Source organism: Cyanistes caeruleus, chromosome Z (genome assembly GCF_971803275.1).
Source record: "Cyanistes caeruleus chromosome Z, bCyaCae1.hap1.1, whole genome shotgun sequence".
NCBI classification, from domain to species: domain Eukaryota; kingdom Metazoa; phylum Chordata; class Aves; order Passeriformes; family Paridae; genus Cyanistes; species Cyanistes caeruleus.
This window is the reverse complement of record NC_141732.1, coordinates 73,268,055-73,295,526: the sequence shown is the minus strand read 5'-3', so window position 1 is coordinate 73,295,526 and position 27,472 is coordinate 73,268,055. Positions and strand designations below refer to the sequence as shown.

The 27,472-nt window shown below is 40.8% G+C and overlaps 1 protein-coding gene across 3 annotated transcripts in view; it reads left to right on the top strand.

The window, feature by feature from the left end:
• The window catches only part of DNAI1 (dynein axonemal intermediate chain 1), a 144,666-nt gene that overhangs the window by 38,079 nt on the left and 79,115 nt on the right, over nt 1-27,472 (top strand). For all 3 annotated transcript variants that reach the window (XM_023944152.2, XM_023944150.2, XM_023944154.2), the window contains exon 12: nt 2,174-2,217. In XM_023944152.2, coding sequence (XP_023799920.1) covers nt 2,174-2,217 — 44 coding nt within the window. The remainder of the gene's footprint in view (nt 1-2,173; nt 2,218-27,472) is intronic.

Below are 27,472 nucleotides of genomic sequence, written 5' to 3'. Positions count from 1 at the left end.
TCTTCATTCCAAATTTAGTCTCGACTGTTGAGCAGGGGAGAGGAATGGAATGTAAAGGCATCTTATGAAGGCTGATTTCTCTGGGAACATGACTTTGATTTATTACAGTCGGTTGCTTGGGCAACACTGAAATGTGTCTGGTTGCAGAGAAGATTGTGTAAGGCTGAATGTGACAGGCTTGTGCCCCTCAGCACAACCTGGAGGCAGAGCAGGCTCTGTGCAGCACTGGGAAAAGGTGCTGGAGTGTGGTTAGCAGGGAAACCACACTTTCTTGGGAAGGCTGGGAGAGATGTGTCATGTCTTTGGACAATATGTTGTAGGAATCAGCCTTGCACAGGATAGCCCCAAAAATCCTGCTAGAGAGTGCTTGAGAGTGTTGACCAAACACTTCTTGAGCTCTGTCAGGCTTGGTGCTGTGACCACTTCCCTGGGGAGCCTGTTCCAGTACCCAGCCATCCTCTGGGTGAAGAATCATTTCTTAAGATCCAGTGTAGCTGTCTCTTGATGCAGCTTGATGCCATTGCCTTGGCTTCTGTCACTGCTCACCATGGAGAAGAGATCAGTGGCTGGGCCTCCTCTTCTCACAATGACGTTTTAACTGCGTTGAGGTCTCCCCTCAGTCTCCTCTTCTCCAGGCTGAACAGACCAGGTGACCTCAGCCTCTCCTCACACAGCTTCCCCTTCAGAGAAGAGAGGTATTTGTGTATTGGGATCATGCACAGTTCAGTGCAGTAGGCATTTGCCCTGAAGTCTACTTTTACATATTTGGTCAGTTCAAAAACGATCACTCATACTTTCAAATCAACTTTCTTTTGTTCTGAGATATTATAGCTATGGTTATTACTTTGAAGAAAACCCACTTATCACCAACACAAATGAACCCTTTCACTTTTTAACATGCTCAATTCTCCTCAGAATTGGCTTGGTTCATGCACTGAGCATGAGATATACCATACCCTGCCCTGTGCTCGCCTGCAGTTAGGCCTCCTCTTGTTTGCATGAGCATGTTTGTGCCTTGACAAGGAGAATGTATGGAGAGACAGAGCAGGATTGCCATCTTCTGCCTTTCAAGCCACTGTGGTATTATGTAAGAGAGTATCAAGCATGCTGTAGAGTAACAATAAAACAGTAAAACAGTAAAAATGGAAAGCAAAATTGGGAGAAAAGGCATCTTTAATAGGTAGTTTGTACTGCTGTTAAACTTGTCTCCAGCAAATTATAACAGAAAGATTGCTCTGAAATTGGAAATATGACTCCAAACTGCTTTATGGAATAAGCTTTTCTAATTCAATTTTTATTCTCTCATATTTAGCAGTGATGGTGCATTTAGTGAAAAGAACAAAAGCATTAGTACACCTAAGTATTAGCCCAAATAAGAAAGGAGAAGTGAAAAGAGAAGTGGGTTTATGTTATCAATTCACAGGAGCAAGTCAGAGAAAATACTCATTAGATAATTTCCACATGTGTTCATTTCATGGAATTGTTACCCACTGGTTGTGCTATGTGAGCTCAGGGATAGCAACAAAACTGATCTTTGTCCCATGGAAACCTTACCTACAGTAACCTACCACTCACAGAAGAGGTTGTAGAGAGGGTAGATGTTTTTCAAGTACAGGGACATTAGATGACATAGTAGACAGCTAATTGCTCATTGTCAGTGTTTGCCACAAGAAATACACTGTTCACCATCTGGATCAGAAGGGAATTTCCCTTCCTGATTTGTGGTTGTGATCATGAATCTATGAACTGATAGCTGTCTCTGGAAGCATCTCTCATAATTTAATAACAGATAGGGAAAGTGAGTTTATTGATTTAGAAACGCTTTAATTCTTGCCACTGAAAGATGGGAACCAATATATTCCCGCCTTTTCGCTTTCCTCAAAGATCTCATTTTTAAAAGTAAACTTTCAAAAATTGTGAAATGGATAAGCCAAGAGATTGACATGTCTGTCCTTTTATCTTTTTCATCTACTGTTTTGATCTTCTGATGTTCTGTTTTTTGGACAAGTTACTCACAAACTTTATTAGTGCATATGGGCAAAGGGCAGAGTCTTCAGACTGAGTGTAGTCCTGTGAGAGTGGACTCTGAAGTTAATGTGTGAAACACTGCGCATTACTGTGGAACTACGTGGTTAATAATAAATGCAATCTTATATATATTTTCTCATTACAGGAATCCAAAGTACAAGGACCTATTTGCAGTGGGGTTTGGCTCTTGTAAGTATTAAATGTAAAAGAATCGTTGAGAGATTTAAAATATTTAACAAGTACTCTGAAATCAATTCAGACAATCCTCTGAGGCATGGGTTGCATCTCATAGCAAGGACTCACCTAATTTCGTAGCAATAAATTGAGATTTAACTCAATTCTGTGATTAGGGCTTTCCATTCCATGACATGAACATTCAGAAATACATAGGCATAGGCAGCAATTGTTGTAGGACTAAACCAAATTTAAAACAGGATAATGCGATATATAATGGGATTGCTGAACTTTTCTTCCTTCCTTTATGGTCTGGAGAACAGAAGTATACGTGGTTTCAAAAGAGTTTAGATAGATTCATGGAGGACCAGTTTACTGTTGGAGGGATAAGCCACCTGATTCAGTAAGCTGATAGCTGTGGTTTGCTGGAAGCTTGAGTACTTACAAGGGGACAGACCTATGTTTGCTGATGTTCTCAATTTAAACAATTTCTACATGTTGGTGTAAGATACTCAGCTAGAGTGGCTATAGGAACCTTTGGTATCATCCCAAATATGTATTAATTCTTGTGTCTTTTTTTGTGCTCTGACAATAAACCAGATGGGTTTTCTTCATTTATACTGGTAAGGACTGTGCTCTGCTTGCAATATTGCAATATTTCATTTTCCTTTTAAATTTACATTTTTCTTTTGACTTTCACTCCATCTGAGCTCTGGAAATGTTCTGTTAGTTTGCCAAGAAGCCTAAATTTGCCTGACACTTTTTAATTCAGTAGGCAGCAGCTATTCTGAAGAGCAGATTAGAATCAGCTTTTGGAAAAGAAAGCATGGTGTGAAGTTCTCAGGATGTCCTTGCCTTGTACAGGACAGCAAAGTCTTATTGTTCTCTCATCCCGGTACTGAGAGAGTGCAGAAATTTAGCAGTACCTTCCCACTGCCCTGCCAGCCAGGTGGCAGAGGAGAGATTCAAGCTCAAGGAACGTAATCTCCCTGCTTAACCTGTTCAAGCTGTTGTTCTAATTTCATACACTTTATACACTGGGCAAAATCAGTGTGCTCTCTGGACTGTCAAAAGTACTAGTTAGTTCTGCCAGGGTCCATTGTGCCAAAGGCAATACAGAGATGCAAGGGGAAGGAGACTCTTAACTCAGTGGTTTGCCACGTAAGTGGACAAAAGAGTCAAAAATCTTCTTGTCCCGTTTTGATAGAGGACAGAGGGCATAGCTTGTCTAAGCCAGCAAGGCAACTAACAGATGAGAGCTGAGTCTCTGCTCTAGACTTCCCCTTTAGTCAGCACAGATAGACCAGCACATCCAGGGGCCATCCATCCTGATGTTCAAGGGAGGAGCTGACTGGGTCTCTGGAAGAGTAATCCCTCCTCACTAGTGAGCTGAGGCAAATCACCTAGCCTGGGTGCTTGTCTCTTAGAAGACTAAAGTGAGGTGAGATAAATCCAGTCCAGAGGAAATGATCCAAGAGTCACACAATGGCTGGGATATCTTTGGTTCTGTTGTGGACATCATTACATCACCAGTCTTCTGTGCAGCAGGCATTTGGGAGCACTGCCAAAATACAAGTAACACATTTGTCCTACTGCCTGAAGTGTACTTCTTGAAACAAAAGATCCCTTGTTTACTGTGAATTGACACCACTCCAGAGTGGTGGGCGCTTTCTTTACAGAAAGGCCCCTAGCCTCTCCCTTGCTTTTGTACCCTATTTCTGCAGTCTTCTCCAGTGATTTATTTGATGGGGCTTCTGATGCTAACGTGCTTCTTTGGCATGAGACAGTCTCTTTTGAACAAGGAAATATTGTCGTCATAATTTGCAATTCAGGGTTTATTCTGCCTGGCTGGAACTAAATTTTATTCCCATGAGGAGGAGCTGTCTTTCTGCTTTTGTTTTTGCATAAACAAGATTCTTGGGTTTCTGGCTACACTGACAGCCTTCAGTGCAGGGTTCAAAGAGGCTCTAGTGGATGTTGGGCTTGTGTTCTGCCTTGCTGATGGGAACACTATGAATACAAGCTCAGGTCTTTGCCATCACCTCAGTTCATGTTCCAAAAGCAATTGTACCTCTGACAGGCTTCAGAGATGGCTTTTTATGTGCAGCTCCAACTGCCAGCCTATGAGCTAAGTAGGGAAAAACATTGTCTCTATGGCCAATGTATTTTATCCCACAGTTTCTTTGGATTTGATGGATGTAACTTGCCACTCACAAGGACTTATGAAGAGTACAGACTCACACACGAAGCACTGGCAATTGGAGGTATTTGGCAAAGATGTGTACTCAATTCTTCACAGTCTGAAGTAGGGCTTCATGCAGGCAGAAGCAAAGCACGTAAAGATACATACACTGTTCTAGTGTAAAGTCAGCATAAGTAATACTGGCACAGGGTCCTTACACTGGTGTGACTGCATCCAAAGTAAGAATTGCTGCAATTTTGTGATCAAACTAAATCAGTGTCAAGTATGGACCAGAGCTTTCATGGAGATGAGCTGGCTCTTAGTAGATGTCGTGAGGCTCCTCGAAGCTGGAGAGTAATGGTGGAACACGGAATATAGTACATCTCTGGTTGTACTCTCCTATAACACAGAGACAGGTAAATACAGGGACATTGGGCATACTTACTGGACTGTCTTATATTTTCCCATTTCTCAAATGATCTGCCCAATGACCATGGATAATCTTTTATTTCCTGCCCTGCACTGAGGTGGATGGATGGTTGGTCCCAAAGGATAAGTATGCAATAAGGATATTCCCAAAAAGGACATGCTTAGGGTGCTTCAGAAGGAACAGGGAGAGGAGAAAATGAATCAAGTAGCTTTAACAGCAAGGTACTGCCTCTTCCTGATTGCCTCTCTACTTCATAGGCATTTTCAGAATCAGGCACTTTAATTAGAGATTAGAATCAAGAAAATGAGAAGTAAAACTAGCTCACTCACAGAGGGAAAAAAATCATTCTGCAGGGACTGAGAGGAGATATGCATAGAGATATGCTATTTGTCTCCTCTTTTTCTTCAAGATGCCTCATTTCCCTCTATCTAGAAAACAAATAGTGGAAAAAATAATTAGTAGTGAATTCCCAATCCACTACTCACTCAAAAGATTTAATAAAAACTTAAATGAGCTTCATGTTACACCACTTAGGTTTGTACACAGCCTCTTTCAAGCCCCAGAGACTTGTTCTAGGCCAAATACTTCGTTTTCTAGCAAAATATTTTTCAGCTAAATATGAATTTGACAGACACAAGTAAAGCATCATAGAATCATACTGTGGGTTGTAAGGAACATTAAAGACTGTTGAATTCAAATCCCCCTGCCACTGGCAGGATTGCTACCTAGTAGATCATGTTGCTCAGGATATCAAACTAGTCCTTGAATACTTCCAGTGATGGGATATCCACAGTTTCTCTGGGCAGTCTGTTCCAGAGTCTCAACATCTTCACAGTAAAGTGTTTATTCCTAATATTGAATTTAAACTTTCAGTTTCAGAAGGTTATCCCTTGTTCTGTCACTATCTGCCTATGTAAAAAATCACTCTCCATCTCTTTTATAAGCCCTCTTTAAGTACTAGAAGGCCACAGTGTGGTCTTCCCAGAGCCTTCTCTTCTCCAGGTTCTCAGCCTGTGTTCATAGTGGGGGTGCTCCAACCTTCTGATCATGCCTGTGATCTCATCTGTACTCATTCCAGCCTATCCATGTCTTCCTTGGACTCCAGAGATGATCATCAGTCAGTGTAAAATGGAGTGGGAGGTGCTAAACATTGAGGAGACAGAAGCTGAAGAGATTTTGTGATGATGATGTCTAAATTTTGGCTCCCCTACCCGACTTCTTGACTATCAGGATTGAGAGCTCTTGCACCGTAAGAAGTCTCTAAATGTCTCCCAGCTCTCATTCAGTCTTTTATCTCTGGGAACATTTTCCCAAAGGGTCACACATGATAATCCTCTAAACAGCCAAACTTTTGGCTCTGGCCGTGAAATATTTTTTAATCCAGTTAGTGTGTGCTCTGCTGATTGAATTTAAATTAAAATCAAATCTTATTATATACTTAACTGGATTTTGAATGAATGCATTCATACTTTCGCTAGCACAGTAATTCTATCAGTCATCCTGACAAGAGAGATGGCAGTTTTGACAAGACATTTACCCTATCCTTAAGTCTAGGGATCCAGATAATAGGTGAGAAAATTCAGCAAGATTGGAGTCCTTACACTGAAAGAAGCCCACTGCATAAGGTCTGTGATCATTAATGCATGTTAACTACTTGTTAGCTGATCCTGAAATGTAGATAAGTCCTTCAAGTTTTCTATGAGAAATAACAATTGAGAACCATAGAATCATAAAATGTCCTGAAATGGAAGGGACCCTGAAGAATCATGAAAAGCCACCTCCTGGCACAGGATCATCCCTAAGAACCCTACCATGTGCCTGTGAGTGTTTTCTAAATGCTTCTTGAGCTCTGCCAGGCTTGGTGACCCGTTCCTTGGGGAGCCTGTTCCAATGCCCAACCACCCTCTGAGTGAAGAACCTTGTGATGATATCCAACCTAGACCACCCTTGACACAAGTTCAGGCCATTCCCTCAGGCCCTGTCACTGGTCACAGAGAAGACATCAGTGTCTGCCCCTCCTCTCCTCCTCATGAGGAACTTGTAACTACAGTGAGGTCTCCCCTCAGTCTCCTCCAGGCTGAACAGACCAAGTGACCTCAGCCTCTCCTCACACAGCTTCCCTTCAAGGCTCTTTATCATCCTTGTTACCCTCCTTTGGACACTTTCTAATAGCTTCATATCCATATCCATATTCATATTGTGGCACTCAAAACTGCCCCCAGCACTCGAGGTGAGGCCACCCCAGTGCTGAGCAGAACAGGACAATCCCCTCCCTTGCCCAGCTGGCCTGATGCCCCCAGGACAGGGATGTCCCTCCTGGCTGCCAGGGCACTGCTGGCTCATGTTTAAGTTCTCATCAACCAGGACCCCCAGGTCCCTTTCCCTGGCACTGCTTCCACATCTCATTCCGTAGTCTTTCTGTACATCCAGGGCTGCCCCATCCCAGGTGCAGAATCCATCACTTGTGTCTGTTAAACTTCATACGGTTGCTGATTGCACATCTCACTAATGTTTCAAGGTCTCTCAACATGGCCTCTCTGCCTTTGAGGGAGATATCAGCTCCTTCCAATTTAGTATCATGGACAAACTTGCTTAATATTCCTTTGAGACCTATGTCCAAGTTGTTTATGGAGACATTGAAGAGCACTGGGCCCAAGAACTGCAGAACCCTACCAGTGACCAGCTGTCAGCCTGATATAATCCCATTTACTATAACCCTTTGTGTCCTATGCATCAGCCAGTGTTCACCCACTCCATGATGGAACTATCTATCTGCAAGCTGGACATTTAGTCTGAAAGGATATTTAGGGAGCCCAGCTCTTTGATACATTAGAAAATAATAAAAAATAGAACTGAAATAATTCAAAGTTATTATTAAATTAAAGTTATTAGTCCATCTCCATACAAGATAATACTTTATTTAAAACATAGTTTGAGGTCTAAACTTAGTCCACCTAATGATGATCGCGTGCACTATAATTCCTGTCATCACTGACAGCATAGCCCTGTAGATGACAGGCAATCCTTGTGACAAGGACAGAAATGTATGTTTGAGAAATAGAACATTAGAAAGCCTAAAAACTTTGATTTAACAGTGTAGGCTGTGCGTTTAAGAAGGCTCAGTGTTACAAAATGTGCCAGATGTTTGCTTGTGTTTTCTTCTCTGCAGTGGTAGATTTAAAGGTTGTGATGTAGGATGCAGAACATAATCTGGAATGGATTTACATAACAAGCTGCAGTTAAATTTGGTATTTTCTGATGAATGACCAAAGAGCTTTAACTAAAAGCACCAAGTGGATTGAATTCTGCCTAAAAAAGTCAGATCTTTGTAGCAGCTCTCAGAAAGTCTCTTCCAGTATGTTTATGTATTTAAATTATGTTCCCAGAACAGGCAGAGAAGACTCCTGGGAGCAGAAATCCCTACTAATCTTTCTCTAAGCTACATGAATTTGTTTTTATATTGGGAATAGAGATTTAAGACCTTGCCAGACAGAGAGAAAACATTTTATATTTCTTGGATGAAATTTTTTGACTAGTATAAGGCTATGTGTAGATACAATTCATGTGAGGGGACTGCTCTGGAGAATAGAGGCTGGCATGTCCCCGGTCACATACTGGCCTGTGTGCTGGACCAGGTACAGCACTGACTGTCAGATTTTTTAGACTCTACAGTGAAGCTATTGAAGTTTTCTGAGTCAAGTACTACAAAAGGCTGATAGAGATTCATATGACCCACACACCTCACTCAAAGAGAAATTCATGTTGCAGTCTGGATTCAGTTTGGTGTTGGTATGCTGTAACAGATTCCAGCTTTGGGAAAGTGTCTTCATGTTCATTCAGTCATGTCCCAGTGTGCAAGTTGATAAATATATCTTCAGTGATAAAAGACTCATGAGACTCACTCTCTGTTTTTGGTAACAGGATTGAGAACTGCATTGTACCACGGCAGAGTTTGAGTGTTTCCTTTTAGTTGTGAATATATTTTTTATTGATATTTTAGATATTTGTACTGTAAATTGGAAGACTGTCCCCTTTTTCAAATGCTTGTGATGCCAGCTATTAAAGGTAGGTGGTACAAGATTAGTGAGATCTAAAAATCAGTAGTGAAATTATTGAGTTGAGATAAAAAAAGACAATCAGAAAGAAAACATGATTGCATAGTCACCAGTGATTTTAACTGATTATACTTAACTTGCTACTGTAAGAGGATATTACAATACAGAAAACAAGCATCAGTAGAATAAGCAGAGAGAATTAAAAGGGAGTTTGTTAGTCTTATTTGTGAATTGCTGTAGAACATTTGTATGGGCACTGAGTATCCCCACAATCAAAAAGGAGCACCCTGGGGTACTTGGGCTTGCTATGTACTAATTTAAGAGTGCTGTTTGTGCTATGTGACTTTTAAAAGCTGAAAGGAATTTTCCATTAATATATTGTATTAATTAAAAGAGGCTGCTGGGGAATAAAATAAGAAATAAAATGTAGCAATCAGATGTCTCTTAGGCAAGCATATCAAAAGCCATTAGTAACTAGGTCTAATGCCAATCTATTATTTTATCCATGAAATCACTGATGAAAAAAAGTTTCAATGAGACAAACATCTGGGAGGTGTCAAAAAATGGAATAACCATTCAAAAAGCAATTTAGATCCCATTTGTAGTAGAGTACAAGGTATCACTCTATGTTGTGGCGTTCAAAAAACTTCAAGCTGCGTACACATACAGAAGGAAGCCCTATTTTCAGGAACAATGATTTTTAAAAGTTTTGTATAGAAACCCCAATGCTGAACTTCATCACAGTTCCTTGGATCTATAGAGAAAAAGAGGAACTGAGGGATTGAAAGAGCTTTTAAATGCAGTTTTTAATACTGAAATGACTACTTTGGAAAGGCATGCCCATCACTTGTGACATGCCAAGGAGAGGGATGACAGATTGGGAAGGGTTCAAAAAAGAAAGAATGATCTAAGAGCAGGGCAGCTGACCTGGGAAACAAATTTAAGGAATTCAGTTTGTTCAGCTTGTCAAAGAAAAGCTTACTAAGTCATTGGATTGTGGTCTGTTAACTCCCTGTATTGGGAAAGCAGATCATATAACAAAGGGATCTTTAATCTGGCAGACAAATGATGTAACAAGATCAAAGAAAAGCTGGAGCTACATGAATCAGGCCAGACAATGTGTAACTCTTAATAGCAGATGAGCAATTGAGAACAATTAATTTTGGCATTGAGAACAATTAATTTTGGCATGTGGTAAATTACCATCTTCTGGAGAATGTAAAATGTGGAAATTTTAAAGATATTATATTTGTTCTCTGAAGTTTTGGTCTGTTGCAGATATGATTTCTTCATTTAAAGATTTAAAGTAGTGAAATCTTTTGTCCTCTATACATTATATTCTTCAGGATTCTGATTTATTCACCCTTATAAACTTTTTAGGAGCTTCTTTCTGCACTGTCTCCTGTCTGAGGCTTCAAAGTTAATTTGCAAAACATTTATATCCTCCCCATGGTCTGACAGTCTTTGAAAAACCTCCCTAGTGGAATCACTGATAGAAATTTAAGCCATCATACATCTGGTTTATTGAGATAACCAATTGTGGTCAATTAAAGATAATTACAATTAAAATTACAAAATCTGTTTTCCAAATACTGAATGTCTCTTACCACATATGGAGGGAGAGAAAGGACCTATTACACTATCAACTCTATTAGTAATCATAACCTAGTAACCATAATACATTAAGTGAATCATATGAAAGATGAATTTCATTTGGAGACTTAATTACTGATTTGTAATATAAATTCTGTGAGCTTGCCTGGTTTTTCTGAGCCTTAACCTTTTAATACATGTAATTTTCAATCAACTCACAATATTAACTTTGTTGTAGCATTTTGTTATGCGTGAAATAATAAAGAACTCTATTGTCGTGTTTGGGAAAAAACGGTATTAACAAATTTTCTAGATCCTGGGGATCAAAGGAGCTGCTGAGCCATCCTGTTGTGTCTCCAGTGCATTGCAGGCCATTAAATTCCACCTGCTTACCTCTCTGTGTAGCCCAGTTAGTTTGATTAGTACATTTTTATCCACAGGAGACAAAACACTTGTGTACCGTAGAGTCTTACCTGTTCAAAAAAACTAGTCTGACACCTTTCCTTTCTTAGCTTTGTCTCTGGAAATGGCTTCATTTAAGTTACTGTAGGAATTCTTTTCTTAGTATTTGCACATCAGAATCCAAGGATTGACATATTAACTCCCTTTGTCATCAATGTCAAGGGGATGGTCTTGTGATGAAAATCTGCCAAAAGACTTTCTAACCATCCCTACTGAGACAACCCTTGGCTCAGTAGGAGAAGACAGTCAACAGATATTGAGGACAGACAAAACAGTTCTAAACTCTCTTAAAAGGATCAGTTTTTGCTTTATTTTAAGGATCCATTTCCCCACACACGAATCTTATGCCTGTGTTCTATCACATAAACACTATTTGCTTTTTAATTTTGCGTTCCCTCCAAATACTAAGGTTACATTTTCACCACAGCTTGACTTTTCCATAGCAAAAGTTCTGGAATGAACTCTACTTCTCACACTCTAGTCTAAGTAGCAAAAAATTGGTCAGGCCCTGAGGCTATACTGGCCATTTTCACCACTGTATCTTCTCAAGAGCAGTGGGATGAGCCCTGGCTGCCCACTGTACTGCTGGCCACATTATTGTGCTTGGGTATCAGCTTCCTGTCTCTTAGGGAGTAGTAAGTGATTCCTGCAACCAATCCTGACACATGATCTGTCTTCCTGATAATCCAGTGCTTAGGTCAACAAATAGCAAAGCAAAATCTATATAAAACACAAGCCAACATTACTTAGCTGTAATGTATTTACATGCCAGATACTTAACTATTTTTCCATTTCACTTTGTATTTTAAAAGGCTTGATTTCCTTCTGTTTGCTTTATATTTCATAGTTGAAACCTTGATATGGGGTACAAAACAGATTTCTTAATCTGAGTGTTTTGGCTTGTATCTGAGAGATAACAGTAGTAAGACCAAAGATCCAGCCTTCATTTTACTCTTTGCATTATAATTTCAAGGATGAGGTTTGGCAACTTGGGTAGATTCACAAAAAATAATTATTTTTAAAAAAAAATTTACCTTACAATAGTTCAGATTTGTATGTGACTTCAGAGGAATTCCAGAGAGTCCATGTAAAGGAAAACTCAATTAATTAATTGGTTTGGCCCCCATAGTTCTCTTCAGGTGAATCAGGGCTGAAGAATGCCAGGAGGCATAAGATCTGTTCAGGGCTTGTGCAGGCACATACATTGGTTTAAGGGAGAGTTTGGTGTGCTACGGATTTGTTCTGGTTGCCTCCCAAGAAAAGGCTCTGGATCCAGTGACCCTGACACTTTTTCCATTTGCTCTGTTTGTCTGCAACTGTGGTTGTGAAATCAGCCACACAGATAAAAAACACTGTTGGCTCTGTAAGGTTTATTTATCAGTGAATGCATACTTTCCTGTGGTTAATCAGCTATTAAAGTTCAAAAGTTTTTAAATCCTTGCTAAGAAGATAGAACTATTGTTAATCTGTCATGACTATGGGAGTGCAGCCTCTGTAGTGAAGCATCGCTGTTGAGAAACTCAATCATATAAATAATTTGTACAGAATTCTGTTATGATTTTTTAAAAGGTTACAGCCTTAGATACGACTGTGTGATCTGCATTGTTCAGTTGAATTCAAAGTCTTTCAAGCTAAGGATGTACTTCAGTGGTAAATCCCTGTATGGTGGTTGCAATTTGGCAAGTGGTTCCCTGGGAGTAGGAGGGGAATTTCAGGAGTCTTCTTGGAAGAATTATGTGGAAATAGGTCCTGCAGGGAAGATGAGTCTGAGAGAGTTGGTTGATACTCAAGGATCACTTTTCCCCAGATTTAAGAGCAATGCATCCTGATGAGCAAGCAGGCAAAGTAGATGAGAGTCCCTATGTGGACCATTAAAGAACTCCTGTCATTACTCAGGCATAAGCAGGAAACACACAGGAGATGGAAGTGGGAATGCGCCACTTGGACAGAATATAGAAATCTAACAGAAAAAGTAAAAATGAGACAAGGAGGGCCAAGGCCAATCTGGAATTAATTCTAGCCAACTATGTAAAGAACAACTGGAAAATCCTTTTCAAATACATCAATAACAAAAAGGAAACAAAGGATAGTGTGGGCCTGTTACTTAATGGAGGGTGGAAGCTGGAAAGAGAGAATTCAGGTAAGGCAGAGTTACTGAACACCCTCTTGCATTAGTCTTCATTGACTAGAACAGCCCTCAGGGATCCGTGACCCAAAAGATCATTGTAAAGGAATGTTGGAAGTAAGACTTTCCTGTGATCATGTTAGAGAACACTTAGGCAATCTTGACATGCACAAGTCCCTGGGTCCTGATGGAATGCAACAAGCACTGAAGGAACTGATGGACACCATAGAGAGGCTACTCACAATAATCTTTGACAGGTCGTGGCAATCATGAAAGATGCCTGAGGACTGGAAGAAAGTAAATGTCACCCCAGTTTTCAGAAAGGGCAAGGAGGAACAGGACCCAGGGAGCTACCAGCCAGTCAGCCTCACCTCAGACTCTGGTAAGATGGTGGAGCTCCTCATTTTGGAGGCCATCACTTACCACATGGAGGACAAGAAGGTGGTCATGAGTGGTCAGCATGGATTCACAAAGGGTAAATAATGCTTGATTAACCTGATTGCCTTCTGTGATGAAAAAGCTGCCTGGATAGATGAGGGAAGAGCAGTGGATATTGTCTACCTCGACTTCAACAAGACTTGTCAGTAACACCCCAGAGTCATGTTGTAGTGCAAAAAAATCATCAATAAGAATGCATATAATAAAGCATGCAAAATACCCTTGGTACATCTTCTCTATATGCCTTGATCAGTCCCTTGCTAAACTGCACATCCTTAAAAGCAAGACCATGTATGAAACTAGTTTTTGTTACAAACCACTAGGGGCAAAAGATCTCTATATTTGTATGTAGTAACTTAACAACTATGTTAACTAGTGTTTGTTTATTTTTGTAGATGCTTTCAAAGCAGTCTGTGGGCTAGAAATTAATGACACAGGATGTGATGGAATACTCACCTTCTTGTCTATGATAAAAATAATATATTTTAAATTGTTTTGCTAATGACATAAGGATTTGTGATGTCTTCAGCAGAGTATTTGACATATGAAAGTGAGGAAACTGGAAGAACTACAAGTGGAAAAGGTTATAAGCATTGGGAGTTCATCTCTCAGGGAGTAGGTAAATTTTATTTGATAGCTAGGAATTTTTCCCCTGAGTGGCATGGTGTTGCCATCTCATCATTCAGAGATGACAAGGCATTATGAGATTAGTGATTAATTGAAAGACTTTATTTCTTTTTATTTGCCCTCTATAATTTCAGGGTGGAATCTGTTTGTTTTAAAGCCTTCTTTTATTGCCATGAAGGCTAGTGGTGCTTTGGTGTGAAACAAAGCAGAAGCAAAATTTTGTTTAAATAATAAAGCTGAGACTTGAAAAGAAAACTTCCTGCTATTGCAGTACTCCAGATTTCAGGAAACTGGAAGCCCTCTTGCAGCTTTTGCCTCTCTACTTGCATGACCCTCTAAGCAGTATCACTTCATGAAAGCAGAGGCAGTGATTCCCAAAAATTGGAGTTCTGTGACCTTAGTAAAATCCCAGTGGGCTGTGGCCTTTGCAAATCTGATGACTTGCAACTTTTGCATTTCATGTATCTTGTATCATGGGACTAGCTCACACCTCCACTTTGATCCCTAGAATACAGTAGGAAATCCCCAGTAAATCATGGGTCTGGTCCACCTTTGCTACTTTGTTGCTCCTTGCTTTTCATTTGCTTCCTTTAAAGCACCTCAGTTTGTTTGTAATGAGATTAAATTGCTCTTGTGGCTGAATTATTTATGGATTTTAATGTAATTTTCCAAATATGTATTCCCAAAGAAATGAGAAAAATTAATTAAGTTTTGCAAAGGCAAGTTTGAAGTACATTTTCAGATTTGCAAACGAGTTTTCAGGATTTCCACCCGAACCTCAAGCCCCATGGGATCTTCCATATTTTAAAGACATTAGAGTTTAGCCTCTTCCTAAACACCTCTTGTACTGCAGGATCTCTGACAGCCTCTAATCCTTCCAGGCTTCACAGCATGCTCTGAAAATTGCAATTTCCTTTTCTTCTTCAAAACAAATTCTTATCGTTTCTTGCATATGGTATTACAGTTGACAGCACGAAGTCCCAGCCTGAATATTAAGACTATAATTCTATTTCTTGAGTTGTGATGCAGTGTATAAATTCATTCAACTGGACTTTCAAGGTGGGTGCCACCGAAAGAAAATCTCAATTAATTTGCAAATGACAGTCAGTTGGGACCATGTTCTATGTTGAGCAGCAGCTGATTCACATTTTAACAAGCTTATTGTTTTCCCGATTTGAATGCTATGATTTCTTGAATCATCAGCTTTTCTCCAAGATGCACTGGGTGGTATTTGCATGATTAATCATGCATTTTGTCTTTTACTTAGCACATATATTTACATAACTGCAGGATTAGTTAAGAGAAAGGGCAAAATGTGGCTTCCAGATGAAGTGGAAAAAAATTCAGCTGTGGAAAGAAGTTTCAGCAAACAGCTGCAGGTCAGGAATTCTGAAAACCACATGTCTGAGATAACTGGGCAGTGAAAGCTTTTTGTGTCAGTTGGACTGATGAGGGTAATACCACTTCTTACTGGTATTTTCTGTGTTGAGTAGGAGAGGTCATTCGGGCAATGTCCATAAAATACTGCCAGACTGTATTTGGATTTCATGCCTAGGTTTACTAGAGTGTCTGGCTATGACATTATATCTAATTTCTGTTCACTGGAAAGGTATTTGATAGTGTCTGCTTTCTGTATTACAAGATAAAATTTTTCCTTGTTTGTTGAAAAGAACTTTTTATAAGCATGTTGGTTTGATTTTAGTCTTTGGCTATTTCAATGTCAGTTTCATACAATAAGTGTGAATTTGAAGAATTATATAAAATCAGGCTGAAGTGGGCCTCTAGTTATATCAGGAGAGACTTAATTCTGCCTGATGGCTTCTGACAAATGTGTGACACTTTTAAAATCACTGTCTTAAAGCTCAAAAGGGTAGGGCCTCATCTCCTCTTAAGCAGCTTGTCTCAACATTCTCAGACTCACCTGGTGGAGCAAAAACCTGCACAAGTGCACTTGGCACACTTTGCTAGAGGGCTTGTTGTAGATCCAAAGCTGAAATTCATAAGTACAGGGACAGACCTTGGACTGGGAATTAGATGAGAGATTTCCCACTTCAGCCAGGTAGGCTCTTCTTCCTGGAGAAGAGCCTCCTTCCCTGTGGCTGTGCTGCAGAGTTATTTTAATTCCTTGTGTGGATGTGCATGCACAGCAGCTTGAAGCTCATCACAGCCCTACTGATGTCCGTCTCTTAGGACAGAGCATCCTGGGAGGGAGCACCTCTTCAAAATAGGGGTCTGTTATATTAAACCATCCAGAGAAGCGTGGATGGGCTAATGACCCATCGAGTATTTTGCTACCTCTTGGGAAATTTTCAAAAGACACTGAGTATCAAGAAAGGAGTGTTATTTCTGACCCTAAGAACTAGCTCATGTTTTGACTGGAAAAATTAGGGCTGAGGGTTTACCTAAAGTCTCTGAAGGTGCTTCAGCTCACTTCCTTTTGTGTGCTGCGCGGAGATAGAACAGAAGAAAGTACCCAGTGTATCCTCTGAAAACTGTGGTGGCTGCTGTCAGCTGTCTACAGATTGGATCTGTCCGAATCCTTATATTGTATGGGCAGAGTCATTCATGGGGTGTTTGGTGTAGCACCATGTATTAATGGTGGCTGGCATCACCTCTGTACTATAAATGTCCCATTGGATAGCGGCACAGCATAATTCTTCCATGTGCTCATACCATTTTTACTTGCTTTTTCTAATCAAATATTTACAAACAATGTCATTGTATGCTCTGGCATCATCAGGCAACTCCCTAAAGGAAACCATTAATTTTCTGCTGTACAGCATTGGTTGATTAGATGCTTTGTGGAGGAGGAACTGATATGAAAGCATAGAAATGAAAACAGCAACTCTCCTGCCAAGCACTGTAGCCTGTTGCTTTCATTCATCAGCTCGTTCTATTCATTCGTCTGAAGGAATGCTAGTGAATGAATCTTATTGGAGAACTACACAGACTGAGGCAGCCGTCAGGAGCACAGCAGCCTCCCTTCCTTGCTGTCTTCTATCAGTATCCTTGTTCCCAACACCAGGGGTCAGCTTTCTACTGTTAATTTGAAGCCCTTTCTGCTCTAGCTATGGCATCGCGCTGTTAAAAGATAAAGGAACCCAATGAGAAGTTCCAGCCCTCCTCTAGATCAAACATACTTTGCAGAAGGGGTTAAGGTAGAAATACTTACGTGTTGGGTAACCTCTATTGCACTTCTCCCAGCAGAGCTAATTTCTAATTGCCTTTCTCTTCCATCCAGGAGCTGCAGTTATCTATTTGTTGTTTAGAGTGACTTAGGAGGCAATGTATGTGACAGCTCTTTCACGGTGGCCTGGGATTGCAGAGTGGGCAGGATCTCTGCCTGCCTGTTTTAGTTACTTACATGGTCTTCATTGCTGTCATATCTGAGGTTCCTTTCTGCCTTAAGAGTCTGTCTTTCCAGATGGTCATGCAATGCTGCTTTACTTCTTAATGATGAAAAAGCTAAGTCAAGGGGCTCACAGAAAACAGCAAATACCCAGATTAGCATTCATCTCACATCCTGTAGAGCAGCCCTAGAAACAGCAGGCTCTATTCCAGCAATCCCCATAGAAGGGAAGTGGCTTTAAAGGCATTTTTTTCAAACAGGTTTTTCAACCCTGATTGCTGCTTCTCCAGACTTGTGCCATTCCACCTTGATTCTTTTCTGGAGAGACCCTAACTTTTCCCAACAGTCCCATGTGAAGAGCAGGAAGCTTTCCAGCTCATCTGTCTTTGCTGGCTAGCATTCAATCAGACAGCTGGGTCACCAGGCAGCTTTAAAGACCAAGTCTTCCTTAGATTTATTTTAGGAATTGCTAGTTATATGGATTGAGTGTTACATAAATGTAATGTTGCTATCAGTACCCAAAGATGGCAGTGTCATTTAAAATTATTATTTTTTTCATCCAGGTCAACAATCACAGAGCACTGGGTTGAGAACACAGAAAAGGGAATCAAAAGTGGCGGAAAGAAAGAGATTAGCATTTTTAGCAGCCGCTCATGGTTAGGTTGGTTTGTGTCAATCATGAAACTGGACTTGAAAATAATATCCTGTCTTGGTGTACGTTCTGAGAAAGAAAACTTCCAGCTAAACCTGGAAAAGTGGTTGCAGAAATGTGTGTAAGGGGGTCTGACATGGAATGCCCTATGCATTCACTTACTTGAGAGTAGCAGGGGGAAGAGGTGCTATCTCTGTGTATGATGCTGGTGAAATCTTCCCTGGAATGCTGTATGCTGCTATTAATAGTTCAGTCTTCAAGATGGATTTTAAAATTGCAAATGGTTCAGAGATGAACCACATTGTGACTTGTGTTTGAAATCTCTGCCTTACAGTTAAATTCTTAAACAATTCAACCTGGCTTGTTAAAGAGAAGATTAAGTAGTGATTTGATTACTGTCCATTAATTACTTAAAGGGAAAGGAAGGAGATATCTTATAGAAAAGAACTCTTTCATCTTACTTTTTCATCTAGGACATAATCTAGCAACTGGAAGTAGAATTCAGAGATCTCAGAAAGCTGGAAATGAATTTTTAATGGTTGAAGTGATTAAGCATAGGAACAAATAAAGGATTTATTCATCAGAACTATCTTCTTTAGTCTTAGAATTTACAAATCTGCATTGAACACATTCCATCATTAATTCTAGCAATATGTAAGTTACTTTGTATGCTCCTGAAGTTAGATGGCTTGTCATTATTCCTAGGGCAGAATGATACAAAAGAAATGTAAAAGGCCCCATTAAAGACTTTTTCTCCAAAGACTTTTCTGTCTTTTGTCCTGGAGATGAGTGTGGATCATTTTTCAGCAGAATGCATTAGTAAAAACCTGAAGGAAATCTATCTAATTTAATGTTTTCATTAGTTTAAACTTGTAAGATATCCAGACTCTTCTTAGCTTACCTTTGGTTTCTTGCTGCAAAGCAGAACCACATTTTCTACAATGTAAAATTTTCCTCTGTTCATCCCTGCTTAGGGAACTCACTCATACTTTTTCATTTCTTCTCTTCATGCTTGGTAATACCTACTAGGCTGCCAAACCATAGAATATAACCAGAAATATCTGGTTGTTAGCCTCCACTGATTCATACGATAGGCCACTTCAGCTTAAGAATCTATCAGGAATACTTTGAAAATTCTGACCATTGAAAAATAAGTGCAGATCAAATTTGCATTTTTTGTAAACTTTTTAACATCAGAACAGAGTGAAAAACTACTCATTTTGTGTGGGTTTTTTTAAAAATTATTTTGCATGGTGTGTTCTCATGGGTATCACTTTGCTGTAGCATATGTGGGAGATGACAAAATTGATTATTTTTTAGGGTATTGTAAAATGAAGTCAGCTAGAGAAGGTAGGGAGGAAAAGTCTTCAGGGATGCTTAACTGTATCAGTGAGGGATCAAAGTAGTGAATCATGTAAGTAGATTTGAGTTGTTTGATCCTTACACTTCTGTTTTTCTGGCTACGAGACAAGCAGAATACAACTTTGCTGAGTGAAGAATTTGAGGTTCACTCTGCTTCTATGACTGTACAATCTATGTATACATAATTTTTTAACATTATCATGCTGGATTTAAATCATTGATTAAGCTTAGCAAGTGGCTGCTCTTGGGAAAAGGCTCACCTACAATAAAAGAAAGGCAGCAGATATTGCTCCAAGAGCTATTGTAAAGTCTTTCAGTCCTGAGTTATTCTTACCAAATTCCTCCAGGTATGAGAGAGCTGGCTAGGATTCACTGGCATTCTCCAGCTTCTCCTATCAAATGGTGTATGATGAAGTGGTTTCCACTACTGTATAAAAGATCTTCATAGAGGGACAATTGTATTGGTTCTTGTATTGTTTGGTGAGTCCTCGAAAGAGAAGCCAGTACAGTAGATTCTCAAGATGCTGATACCTTGGTTCCCACTGGCCAGGAGTGGAATTTTATGGAGTAGAACATGCTTTGTAGATGCTGTGCAGTCACAGGCTTCTTCCTCTGATGCAGAGATGCTGGAGAGAAGACTGACTGTCCAACAGCAGCCTGGCTGGTGGAGATGGGAGATAATGGGGACATAAATTCCCCTTTAACTCCCACAGCAGATCCATGTGTTGGCCAGAGCCAGATCTGGTTTAGGTAGTGGTTGGCTTCTCAGAGTTGCAGGTCTAAAAACTTGACTGTCACTAGAGAAAGATGGAAGTTTCTTATGTGGATAAATACCTGGTGGAGGGGAATGACAAAACCAGAGATGGACTCTTCTGAGTGGTATCAAATGAAAGGCAAAAGTAATTGATGCGAACTGAGAGATGAAAGTCCCTTAAAATGTAAGATAGAACTTCTTAGCTGTGGGTGTGGTTGAGCAGAAGAGCAGTATTTCCACACTCTAGAGACTGATTTTAAAAATCTGACAATACAGTCCTGGACACTCTGCTCTGACTGACACTGCTTTAAGAAGGCAGAATTGGACTAGATGTTCTCCAGAGGTACCTTCAAACCTCAGCTATCCTGTGATTCTGTGATTTCTTTCTTTCTTTTTCATTCTTTATCCATCATATCTAAGTGTAAGCCAAAATTTGCCTCATGTTTTACACAGATACTTGATGCTTTATGTGAAACTTTTGGACCACTTCCATTCCCTAGTATCAGCTTGTTACTCTTTTGTCCTTCACTCTGAAGGACTTTCTGTCCCTTTGCCATAGCTATCTTTTTCCCCCTGACCTTGTTACTTGGTCAAAGGATTGAAAACTATTGCTTTGTTGCAATATACAGTGCAAACTGATGTTATTCAGGTAATTTGGGGGTGAGGAAGGCCAGGGAGAAGCTGGAACTGAATATGGCAAGGGACACAAAAAAGCTTCTATAGATATATTAACCAGAAAAGGGAGGTCAAATGAGGTGCAACACTCCCAATAAAAAAAATATGGAAAACGGGTAACAACAAATGAGGAAAACACTGAGGTGGTCAGCAACTTTTTTGCCTTGGTCTTCACTGGCAACCTCTCTTCCTACACCTCTCAAGTAAGAGCAGGATGAGGACTGGGTGAGCAAAGTCCCCCCACTATAAGAAACGGTCAGGCTCCTGACCACATGAGGAACCTGAATGTACAGAAGTCTTTGGGACTCAACAAGTTGATATGGTTGCCAAGCCATTATCCACAATATTTGAAAAGTCATGGCAGTCACATGAAGTCCCAGGTGACTGGAAAAGGGAAGCCATTGTACCTATCTTGAGAAACAGTAGAAAGAAGAACTCCAAGAACTACTGACTGTCAGCATCCCCTCTTTGCCTGGGGAGATCATGAGATCTGGTTTCCTCCTAGAAACTCTGCTAAGGCACGTGGAGAACAGGGAGGTGAATTGAGGCAACCAGCATGGCTTCACCAAGGGTAAGTCCTGCCTGACAAGCCAGAGGCTTTCTGTGATGCAGTGTCTGCAGGAGTAGACAAGGAAAGGATCTCAAATGTCATTTGTCTGGACTTTTGTACAGCCTTTGACACGGTCCCCCACAACATCCTTCTGTCTAAATTAGAGGGAGACGGATTTGATGGATGAACTGTTGGGTGGTGAGGCATTGGCTGGATAACCACAGAGTACTGGTCTCAGAGTCACAGTGGACATCAGTGATAAGTGGAGTCCTTCATGGATCCATACTGGGACCAGTGTTCTTTGATACGATCATTAATGGCATAGGGATCAAGATCAGTGGCATGGGGATCAAGTGCACTCCCAGCAAGTTTGATGATAACACCAAGCTGATTGGTGCTTTGACACACCTGAAGGATGGGATGCTATCCAGAGGGACTGGACAAGCTCAGGGAGTGGGTCCATGGGAACATCATAAAGTTCAAGGCCAAGTGCTGGTGCTGCAGCTGGGTGAGAGCAGCCCCCGGTATCAGCACAGGCTGGGCATGAACAGACCCAGAGCAGCCCTGCCCAGAAGGACCTGGGGGTACTATGGGTGAGAGGCTGGACATGCCCTGGCCATGGCACTCACAGCCCAGACAGCCAGACGTGTCCTGGGCTGCATCCAGAGCCCCGTGGGCAGCAGGGGAGGGAGGGGATTCTGCCCCTGTGCTCTGCTCTGCTGAGACCCAGCTGGAGCATCCAGAGCTGGGGTCCCTGCACAGGAGGGACAGGGACCTGCTGGAGTGAGCCCAGAGGAGGCCACCAAGATGATCAGAAGGATGGAACATCTCTTCTATGAGAAAAGGCTGAGAGAATTTGGATTGTTCAGCCTGGAAAGCAGATGGCTTCAGAGGTTTTTGTGGCCTTCCAGTATTTGTACGGAGCCTACAAGGACTATTTACAAGAACATGTAATGATAGGACAAGGTTGGATGACTTCAAACTGAAAGAGGGTAGGTGTAGATTAAATATTGTGAAGAAATTCTTCCCTGTGAGGGTGGTGAGGCACTGGCACATGTTGCCCAGAGAAGCTGTGGATTCTCTGTCCTTGGAAGTGTTCTAGGTGAGGATGGATGGGGCTTGGAGCAGCCTGGTGTAGTGGTAGGTGTCCTTGCCCATGTCAGAAGAGCTGGAATAAGATGATCTTTAAGATCCTTTCCAATTCAGGCCATTCTGTGATTCTGTTTGAGACTAACAAATATTTAGGCATTTCTGTTTTCTTTTTTTCTTTTTTTTTTTTCCCTTTTTAACTATTTTTTTCTCTGAAATTTACTTTAAGTAGTTCTTAAAATCCATTTATGCTAGCCCCCAATTAGATACTTAACATACCTGCTTAAGATACATAATATTTCATGTACTAAAAATAAAAGCAAGCAAAACCTCCCCATGGTTTCTGTCAAAGAAGTGACTGTCTGGTTTATATCCCAGCCTTACACAAAGAGGAATGCTGAAAAATACTGTCCAAATTTAGTGTTCAATAGCTGACTGCACAGAAAAATGGGAAGAGGTCCATTAGGGACCTGGGAGACGCTTAACTACAAATTAGTAGGGGCCTAGGCAAGCCTCTAGAAGAAATATCATTGTTTTTTGTCCTGTTTTTGTACACTTTCCTAAACATTTGATGTTAACCACTGCTGCAAATGGGTTAGGGGCAGGTGTTGGATATGTAATGGCTACTCTTAATTTTCATGGTGCATGCTAGTGCAAAATTGACTGCATGCCCATATGTATGACTCTGTTTCTTCCTTGCTTCTCTATCAAATCTGGGTCTTCTGCCAAATGTCTTCAAAAATGTTCTCAGAGCTGCTATATCATTTCTCATTGTCTCCTCAATGGCCTGAGCTGTACATGTCCATCTCATCAGGCATCATCTATCTGCTTCCAAGAGACCACAGCACAGCCATAAAACACTAACTTTCCTGTCTCTTAATTATGGAATACATAAGCATCTCCTGCAGTGTGTGCGTCTCCCTTAGAGCTGTTCTGGTCAGGAATACTAAAATGCTGGCAGCCTGTCTGGTTTGCAGGCTGGTGTGATTATCCAGAGGCAGTACATTTGTAGATGTCTATTTGTGGCATGAGCCTGGGGATTTCTAATTGTTACATGATACCTGGAAGCCCCTCACTTGGCCACTTGATGGCAGTCTTAAATATTTAGTTGGTTGCAAATGTTCTCAGATGTGCCAGTTTCGTAGAACAAGGATAGAGGAAACAGAGACTCAGATATTAAACAGTGAAATACTATCAAAATTGGGGCTTATATCAATGAAAACAAGAAAGACAGGAGCAAAAGTTCAGGTAATTGTGCCAAATGCTGCCCAGTGTATAACGAGAGGATTAGCACCTGTCCGACTTCCCAGCTCCACAGTGGTCTGCAGAGACAAGAGCTGTCTCAGCCTTTCCTCATAGGAGAGGTGATCCATCATTTTGGTCATCTTGGTGGCCCCCTCTGGACTTGCTCCAACAGGTTGTGTATGATGTGCTGAAGACACCAGAGCTGGATGCAGAACTCCTGGTGGCGTCTTATGACAGCAGAGCAGAAGGGCAGAATCCCCTCCCTCAACCTGATGTTAGCTTTCATAACATACAGGCAGCTGCACCATTATTATTTACACTGTAAAATCATGTCCTTATGACCATCTTATTTAAAGAAGAAAATCTAAGGAAGAATTTTCGTGTGTGCTAGACCCATGATGAAAAAGCCTGTCTTGAGGCAGAATGAGAAAACTCTGGTTTTATATAGAGCATAGCAAACTCAGCCAAGTCATATATTCCTTCTTTTTTTGCACTGATCACCTGCTCACCTCGCTCCCAGGATAGGGCTTAGATGAAAGCCAGATCTTCCTGCTCTTTTCAGGAAAGTGCTACATCTTTTCACCCCTTTCTCCCCTGTTTTTGTTTGCTTTTGAGCCTCTGCTCTCACAGGCCCTGTGAGAGTGCCTGGTTCTCGTGGTTCCTAAATTCTCATTTTTGTTGGCCTGGTCGACTGTGGTTTCTCTTGTATTGCTCTGACAAACTGTATTTTAGAGTAAGAAAGGCTATCTCTATCTATCCATCTCTGCTTCTGAGGTGTGTCTTGCCTCTGACATGTGTAGGGCCCACAGCACATGTTGGGACTGCGACAATGCCTTAGGACATGTATAAATTACAACTTGCTTCATCATCTGTCAATTTTGTCTCCTCTAAAATATCCAGAAGACTTTGAAATTCTGGTTTTGTACATCTCTTACCCAAACTGCAAGTTCCTAAGAGCCCCAGCTAAAAATGTTAACTGGATCAGGAATAACAGGGATTAGTCAAGCAGCTGGTGAAAGGTGTCAAGCAGAATGTTAAATTTGACATTCAAGCATCTAAATCAGCATAAGCCAAAATGATCTATCATTTGCCTCCTCTGCACTGGTGGACTTGCTCAGCATTTGCAGATCTTGAAGTACCAGCACTGCTAATTGGAGGGTACATACTTCCTTGTGATAAGAGTTCTGCCACAGAGTTCAGACCAGTGCAGGTGGTCTCAACAGGGGTGTTCAACTTCTATTGACTAATGTCAGAAAATAAATGCCCAAGGAATTATCATCTGAGGCAGTGTCTCAGAGGGGGTGCTGTAGTAGACCTGGATCTTGGTATTGTTTTCATTGGTCCTGTGGATGGGAATATAAACTCACAGCAGATGAAATGTGTGACTGATGAAAAGGCAGGTGAAGTTGTAAATCATGCTGGGAACAGAGCTGTCGTAGAGAGTGATTAATGTGGTAAACCAGAATTATTCAAAGCAAATGCATTTTAGTGCAGTCAAATATAGTATTATACCTCTCTAGACAAAAAGAAGTGTTGTATTTTGGAAGGCAGCAACTCTTTAAAATAAAAAACAAAGAAAGCCCCACTTTTGTGTACAAGTAAGAAATTTGAGCCCCCAGTGTGGTATCTTGGCATGGAGGCTGAACATGATTCAGTGTGCAAATAGAAAAGCCTGAATAGAAGTAGAGATAGTATTTAAACAGTAGTCAGACTAATACTGGAATATTATGTTTGATTCCAGAGACAACATTTTTCAAAGCATGCCGAAAAACTGTAGGTAGTTCAGAAAGAGCCCCAAGTTGATTCAAGAGCTGGAGAGCATGCCCCAGATGTGGAGAGAGAAAAACATCCAGTTGGAATTTGGACTCTAAATGAATTATATCTGGCCCTTGCACAAATCCTAGCCATGTGATATCCTCCACTAATCTCTAAAAAGTTTCTTAATATTCTTCTCTTCTCTATGTCTGCTGAGAAGTGGCTTTCTTTTTGCAGCTGTGGAGGCAATGCCTTTCACTGGATGTGGCAAAGTTAATGTTGGTTCCTGGCTTTTTGCTAAGCAGCCCTCTCTGTGCATTGCTGTTGAAAATAAATGGGATTTTTTGAGTTCAGGCTGTGATGGCTATGAAAAGCGTGGTGAAATGTGACCAGTGTTCAGTTTTTAAGGTATCTTAATGAAGAGAAGCAGCAGATATAAAAGAAGTCCTTAATCCAGTCAAGGTAGGCATAATAAGAATTAGCAGTGGCAAGCCAGGTAAGTCAAGTAAGGAATTAGGTGCAGCTTTTTAATCACTCAAAGCGATCAAATGTCAAAACAAACTGCAGAATGAAACAGTGGCTTCTCTGTTTTTTGAGATCTTCATATGAAGTATGCATATACTTGCCAAAACCAAGTTATCAGGCTCAAAACAGGATATGCCAGTAACATTTTTGGATCTGTGAAAAAGAGGAGGCCAGGCTTTCTGGCCTTGAGTTACAGAGTAATGAGTTCCCAAAACATTTTCTTTTCTGGGAAAGGACTGTTTTGAAAGTTCAGTATTCATCTTTTCATTGCCCACAATATGGTTCACAGCCTGATGCATAGTGATGTGGGATATATCAACACAGCATTGTGTTGTACACAAGTGTGGTTTACCCGAGTACTTTGAATATTTAAGGGAATAGGAACAGAATGAGCACCAGTGATCCTAGTTTAAATTTCTCAGGGATCTTGGGATGCAGTCTGCTTGAGCAGAACCCTCTGAAATCCCAGCTCTGTTCCCTGTTCTAGTTTGCTGTAGTGTCCTTGGCAGTCCCCTCTGCTGCCCTTTCTCATTCTATAAAAAGGAATGCTGCATATATAAGCTTAAAGCACTCTCAAGTGCTATAAAACTTTGAGATATTATTGTTATTCCTGAAGAGCTTTGAAAACACATTCAGCACATGGCCAAACTCTCTGAGCTCTTGGAAAGATTTGTTCTTTCCTGATTTTTCGGAACTACTGGCATACAGTTATGCTCAAAGTGCCAGCTGTTTCCTTTCTTACAGCACACCAATTCTGCGACTGCAGCAAAGTGTGGAATTGACACAGCTTTTTAAAATAAGCCAGGAGAGTCTTGCTAGAGCAGTGCAAGGTCATTCAACTTGTTTCACAGTGGGTTAGATTAGCCTGTGCTCAGTGCCCTGCTGCACAGAGTTTGCTCATTGAGAAAATAAAATTGTACTGAAAATGCACTAATCTGTGACGTGCTCAGTCATCATGTCTATGCCATGCAGATGGAAGCACAGGAATATTCTTAGATTGTGCTCAAGGTTTTGAAGGTTTCCAGTTTGCTAGGGAAAATTTGCTGGTTTTTTTTCTTTGTTTGTTTCTTTGTTTGTTTTTTTGCCCTCTACACTTTAAATATTGGAAAGACAAATAAATAGCTGAGATATATCTTTGGCTACCAGCAATTTTTTTCTGTGAAACTAACTGATCTCCCCAGAAGAGTGCCTCACCAAGTGTAGAGCACAGCCATCCCCTTCCCTTGGCTTCTTAGAAAGCCAGTCCTAAAGGATAGAGTCCCAGCCAGCCAGCTCATCAAAGCATGAGTGTATCTGGGAGAGTAGAAGTGCTTGTGTAACTGTGATGCTCAGAAGAAATCAGCTGTTCACAAATGTACTTCATTTTGCTTTTTTTTTTTTTTTCCCAGATGGGCTCTTAGGG